Raw genomic sequence first — 6,289 nt, forward strand, 5'->3', positions numbered from 1 at the left:
TCAGCAGTAGGGCTTATTAAATCAGTTTGGAAATTAAAAACGATTGACAGCTACGCACTGATCTCAGAATTTGCAAACTTAAATACATTTTGTGATTACTGTCTGACCGGTTTCTTCATGAACAAGATTAAAGGGACTGTTTAATCAGGTGAAAATTTGTGGTCATGTTCTAGTTCAGGGCAGAAGACTGGTTTGAAATGACAACACTGGTACTGTTGAGAAAGGTTCAAACTGTTCCTTTCTCACTCTCTGACTTTATGTAGGCAGTATTTCCATCGCAGTGTTTTATCCCGTGCTTACTGTCTTATTTTAGCATTCTTGTCTTCAACTGTGATCCAGTTCTGCTTTTGTATTTGCTGCCTTTCAGGTGTTTTAAAAAGGTTTGTTGTTTTGTACAAGGCGGCATTTCCCTCTGCTTAGAGGAGACTACATAGAGTGACTATAGAGATAAGACTGGGGGTTAGTCAAGAATTCCTGAGTTCTACTTATGAGTCCATCTGTGGGCTGAGATAAGTTTATGTGGGGACCACTATTGTTCCTTAAATACATTTTTGTCTCTTAGCTACTTGCTGGCATCTTCTGTTGCAGAGCATTTTATAAAGACTGAAATCCTGCTTCCACTGAAGTGCTACTGCCCATATACAGTTTCCTTTTTACAAGTACTAGAAACCTGAACCCTCTGGAATATCTTTTAAGAGCTGATGCTACTATTTCTTGCAAGTATCTGCAGCATTCAGATCGTATCTTGCCATGGGTTATGCTCTGAGTCCCTGTGAGGGAAGGCTTTATGCAGATAGATGCAAAATATTAAATGAGCATAACTAGTAGCTGTATTATTCTAAGTGTAAAAGTGCATTTTTGTCTTCTTTCAGCCATACTCTCAGAAGACAGAAATTCCAGTGAGTCTGCCTGGAAGAATAAAATTTCTATATCTGCCCTGAACACTCCAGAGCCAGCAATGATGCATGAGCCTTTAGTTGGCAGCCAGAAAAGGAAAGCAAGGAAAACTAAGATCACACATCTTGTCCGAACAGCAGATGGTCGAGTGTCACCAGCAGGAGGGACGACGGGTAAGGAAACTGGAGTTTAAATGTTGTTAAAATGGAATGGTTGGAGAGCTTTTTGGAGTACGAGCAACCTGTCAGGGAAGTATTTTTCAGTTAGCTGGGTTTCATACCTGCTTTGAAAGGTCGTTCTTTAAAATACAGGTCTCCATCAACTGGGACATCAGTGAGTCCATAATAACCAACTTTTTTTTTGTTTGAATGCCCAAATCTGTCTTCTCTCTCTGGATATTTCTCTCTAAGAACTGAGAGCTGAGATAAAGAGAAATGGAAAAAGAGTTACCTTTCGTAATATTTTTCCAGTTCAGCAAAGAAAATATATTGCACCTAGCTATAGGATGTAAAAATGAATTCCATAGTATGACAGTCAACGCCACAGTCCTTTGCAGGAGTCCTCTGCAGTCAAGATAATCTTTCAGGACATCTGCATCTAAAATGTACACAAAAGTTCTCTTGCCTGACCTAAAAGATCAAACTCAGTTGAATGCAAAATCAGTAAACTGCTTCATAAACCTTAGTACTGTGCTTCTGCCAATAGCTTGGGTCAGAAGAGGTTGCAGGATGAATTGGATTACACTTGCAAAATCAAAGTCCTGAAGGTAAAGATTCTGTTAACACTGGACTAGTCAGTATATCAATGGGCTGCTGGGGATTTAAGGGCTAGGTCTGCAAGCTTAACTTTATTTTATTGCAGAGGAGAAGCCAAAAGAGCTGCCACAAAGTACTCCTCAAAAAACATCAAGTGCAGAAACAGATTGCAACAGTGAATGCTCCAGAAATGCAGAGGCAGAAGAAAATCATAGTATTACATCAGATATGCCAGCGGTGTCTGCATTTTTTAGCTTAGCTGCTCTGGCAGAAGTAGCAGCCATGGAAAATGTACACAGGTAAGGTTTTCTTTTCCCTTTGTTGTCTAAGCAAATAGTATGCAGCTGTCAGCTTCTTTAGCAAGCATGTGAATTGCAAACTGCTTGATTTGGCCTGTGTTTCCTCTTCCATAGCTTTCTATGAATGTCTGTTTTACACCACTTGCTTAGCAATGTTAAGTCTTCACCTAAAGGACAACGTAATCTATCTCAGTAGTCAGTAAAATGATTTTCCCTGTTAAGCTTGCCTTCCAATTTTTGTATATAAGCAGGTTTGTATGCTCCTTGAGATCCTATCAGTTCAGGGTTTTTAATTATCAGATGCCATTTTTCAGATAATAGCAGGTTTAAGTAGCTGTTGCATGCTGATTTGCATTTTTCAGTGGCCTAAGACTGTGGAGAGAATTTCATATACCTTCAGCTGAAGTTTTCATGCTGAACACGACTGAAGGAAGCTAACTTGTTCTTTTTACTTGTGATTTGCTGTGTAGGAGGCAAAGTGGTCTACAGAATGACGTGGGGCAGAACAACTCTGGGCGATGGAAAGCCATGTTAGTTTGGGTTGGTCCTCTCAGTTACTGAGTGTAGACTGTCCACACAGAGAAGGTGGAGAACGGGAAGGTTACTTAGGGCTTTTGGTTCAGTTTAACATGGTCAGATCCTGCATGCTAAACCTGTATTGGGAGGAAACCAGTGACAGCAAGTCCTCCTTGACTCTTAATTATCCAGTGTTGTTCTTTGATGCTGCAGTTTACTGGAGATTAAATCCCATCCCATCCTGCAGTGGAAAGTCAGTGAGAAAATGCTGTGGGCCAGTTTGAAACTGTCACAGCCTCTGTAAATGGCATTTGACAGATTGCTGGCTGCTTAAGAAACAAATTCCACGAGGCAGAGGTTGATGAAACCGTTCACAACCTCATTTTACTGTTGCTTTCGTGGCCACCATCAACTAACCTGGTCCTGTGTGTTCAGGTTGCACATCAAACAGTGAAATGCTTTTTAGAAGCTCAGGGATCCTACAAGAAAAAAAAAAGTCAACTGAACCCAGCCTGCATGCTAGCTCTTCTCTGCAGAAGCTGTTGTCTTTCATAAGCAACACTGTTTTGGGTGAGAAGTGTTTTCACACTGCAGTCAGCCTGGCCTTTCCTCCCAGCTTTGCGAAACAAGAGTCTGTTATCAAGACCGCAAAAGTCTGAACTCGTTTCTGTCATCTTCTGTGATCAGAAGCCACAAAATGAGACTTGGGAAGCGCTGTGCTAAGCTCTGCTCTCATTCACACCCTTGTGGTTTCATTCATTTCCATTAACACTGACCAGAATTGCACAAGAACAACAGGAGTCACTTTGCTGTGGTTTTTCCCTCTTTGTTCCTGTGGGAGTTCTTGTCCCTGTTGAAGTGAGCTAATGTTTTACGTACCCTGCTGTTTGGGTCTTTCTTACTCCCGCCTTTTGTCATCTCATCATGCAGCTAGAACAATGCAGCACCTTCCATGAAACCAGAAAACACCAAACAGGCACATGTCCAACAACTGTTGCAAATTGCAGCTTTTAATCACTCCAGGGGGAAAGAAAACAGGGGAGGACCTTTTCCTAGTAGAAACTTAGCCATGTCTCTCGCAGGCTTGGCAAGTGGAAGTCAAAACAGAAACCTAAATCTGATGGGCTAGATGCCTCTCTATTTTCTGCTCTGTTGACTGTTTCTTATCTTTTGCAACTTGCTTCTTTATTTGCAAATAGCTGGAAATGAGAACAGCAGCATTAAAGGTTTGCTGGATGTGTTTCTTTAGTGTCTGAATTTAATTATTAAATAATTTCAGAGCCTTAGGCTGTGGAAGCCAAACTCCTTTTTAACTGTAATTAGAGCTTGTCTGGAAGTGGTGGCGTGGTTTTCATTTGAAGGCTTCTGTTTAGCTTTATTTACCTTGTACATGCTCCAGTTAAGCACTATGAACCTGAGCAGCATTTTGTGCCAAGGCCACTTCATTGCACTCCAGTTGTGTGAAGCATGTTGGTACCTCTGTTTCTACTGGGATCTGAGCTGTGCCAGAGTGAAGTGAAGAGGCCTTTGTGTAAATAAGAAGTGGACTCCCCAGATTTTCATTGCTGCAGATGACACATACTGTAACAAAAATAGAACCTGACTTGTGAGATTAGCTAACAGGCGGTGTCGTGCTTTGTGTATGTATTTTAAAAGGCAAGCTGCAAAGGAGCTCTCCCAAGTCCATCTGCTACAATGATTGATGTTGATTTCCAGCACATAATTTTGGCGCAGTTTATTTTTATGATACCCTGTGCCAGGGGATCATTTGTAAATTAACACTGCTGTAGTAATGAAAGAGATGTTGTGCTGTGCTGATGAAGTGTTAAGTCATGAAATTTGGAGTAATCCCAATGTGCAACTCTGCTGCTGAGTGTATTTCCATATTGCTTAAAAGCTGGCTATTGACTCACGTTAACATGACACACACCTCTCTGCTTTTATCTTCTTTTGCCACACAAGAGCTGTACTCTCCGCTTCTGAGGGCTAAAGCTGCTCCCTTACAAAATGAGTAACCCCACTTGTGTGCTCTTAACTTACTCTTCAACCGTGTATTTTGTTTTGTGTAGTCAGATACCACGACGTCTTGGTTTTGCCTGACTTCACCTTGTGTTGCAGGTTGTCCTGAGGTTATTGTGTAACTGTACCTCTAAAAAGAGCGTGTAACCATGTTACGTGGATGTCTGTAGCAGCAGGGAGTGACAGTGCTGTCATGTGGGATGTTAAACCACATCACGTGTCACTCCCCATCGTTTCTGATCTGATAAAAGCACCTCCCATGCTCCAAATAATGATAGGTGGCTTTTCTTTTCTTCTTTTGCAGAAGTCAGAGGGCCACACCTCTCCCACATGACGGACAGCCAAATGAAATGTCTCAGGCTCCAGTGCTTATTTCCTGCGCTGACCAGTGAAGCTCCACTTTATTGTAAAACATTGTGCTTTACCTAATATCCTAGCCTTGTCTTTACCAAGGGAAGCTAGTCAGTCCATATGATGGAAACTATAGACTGCAAGCAAGTGCTTATTGCTCTGAGTGGCCCAGAATTCACTGGAAGCCAGATGTTAGCAACTTGGGCCAGGTCCTCAAATCGGAACCCAGATATGTAGGAGGGTGATATTAATTGTCTATTAATGAAGAGAAACGGAGTGATCCCAGAGCTTGCTTTCTATTGAAGGCTTTTAAACAGTAAATAGGTGGTTGGTGTGAAAAAGGCTGCCTTTACTGTTAGCTCACACAGCGTCTCTTTTATCAACCAGAGAGTACGGCAACTAGTTTCGTATAATACCTAGTTATTCTAAATGAAAATTAAAAAAGAAAAAAAACAAAAAACAAAAAAAAACCAACAACGACAAAAACACTGACGCACTGCAGTAGTTATTATTAGATATTCTTAGTCATTTTTGTACATGAAGATTTAAGTTCTAAGATGGTTTATATTAATAGGTTATGCCTACGTTTATATTGTAGAATGAATTTAAAACCTGTTCCAGAGAACTCAAGGCAGCCTGGACAGATGTACCATTGTTAGCGGTGTTTGGGCAGCCATGTGGTCCAGATGTTCTGCACTTTTATATTTGCCACCAGAGTGGTAGAGTTTACTGGCAAAAATTCTGACAGGCTATGATGTTTGGGTTTGTTTCTTTTTAATTTAGCTTTGAATAACCAGGATGATGTGCATTAGAAAAAGGAGTGGTGTATGGAAAAGAAAATACTGCAGATAATTGACTTGTCTTTCATGCCTTTGGAGGGTTCCTTTATTTTTGCATAGATATCTGAGCAACTTGGTGAAACTTTCCTGTAAACGAAAAGTACCGCAAATGCGTTTTTCAAAAGTGACCTTAGTATTATTTCACAGTTCTGAAAAACCTAAAACCATGACTTTTCGATGTACATGTATGCCGATACACATACCTTTCACATTGTACAGACACTGGCATTGTTGTAGTTACTATGCAGAGTCCAAATCAGCTTCAGAGTTTGTGTAAAGGGCCAATCACAGTTTGTGTTGGTAAAGTGGCAAGTTGTATACAGGTAAACTACAACCCGAGAGTAATGTTTGACTGAATTCAGACTACAAAACAGATCCACCTGCCAGTTTCTGTCTTTGCTTACGTTGAATTTTTGTGTTTGGCTCTCATAAATACATCCCCAAAGCAGGCCTAGTGTATCACTTGGCCCGTTATCTTGGCTATCTTGACTTACACTATTGTATGACCAAGCATTGATTCCTACCAACAGATGTAAAACGATCACTAGTAATTGATCTAAAGCTACAAATTCAACAGGGTACTTCTATAGCACAAGATGTTTCCCTACTTTTT

General features: G+C 40.8%; 1 protein-coding gene across 1 annotated transcript in view; it reads left to right on the plus strand.

The window, feature by feature from the left end:
- The window catches only part of BBX (BBX high mobility group box domain containing), a 58,435-nt gene extending 53,145 nt beyond the window's left edge, over positions 1-5,290 (plus strand). The window contains exons 12-14 of the mRNA XM_010168509.1: positions 873-1,070; positions 1,759-1,951; positions 4,791-5,290. Coding sequence (XP_010166811.1) covers positions 873-1,070; positions 1,759-1,951; positions 4,791-4,878 — 479 coding nt within the window. The 3' untranslated portion in view covers positions 4,879-5,290. The remainder of the gene's footprint in view (positions 1-872; positions 1,071-1,758; positions 1,952-4,790) is intronic.
- Positions 5,291-6,289: the final 999 nt, after the last annotated feature.

Source organism: Antrostomus carolinensis, unplaced genomic scaffold, assembly GCF_000700745.2.
Source record: "Antrostomus carolinensis isolate BGI_N321 unplaced genomic scaffold, ASM70074v2 scaffold15615, whole genome shotgun sequence".
NCBI lineage: Eukaryota > Metazoa > Chordata > Aves > Caprimulgiformes > Caprimulgidae > Antrostomus > Antrostomus carolinensis.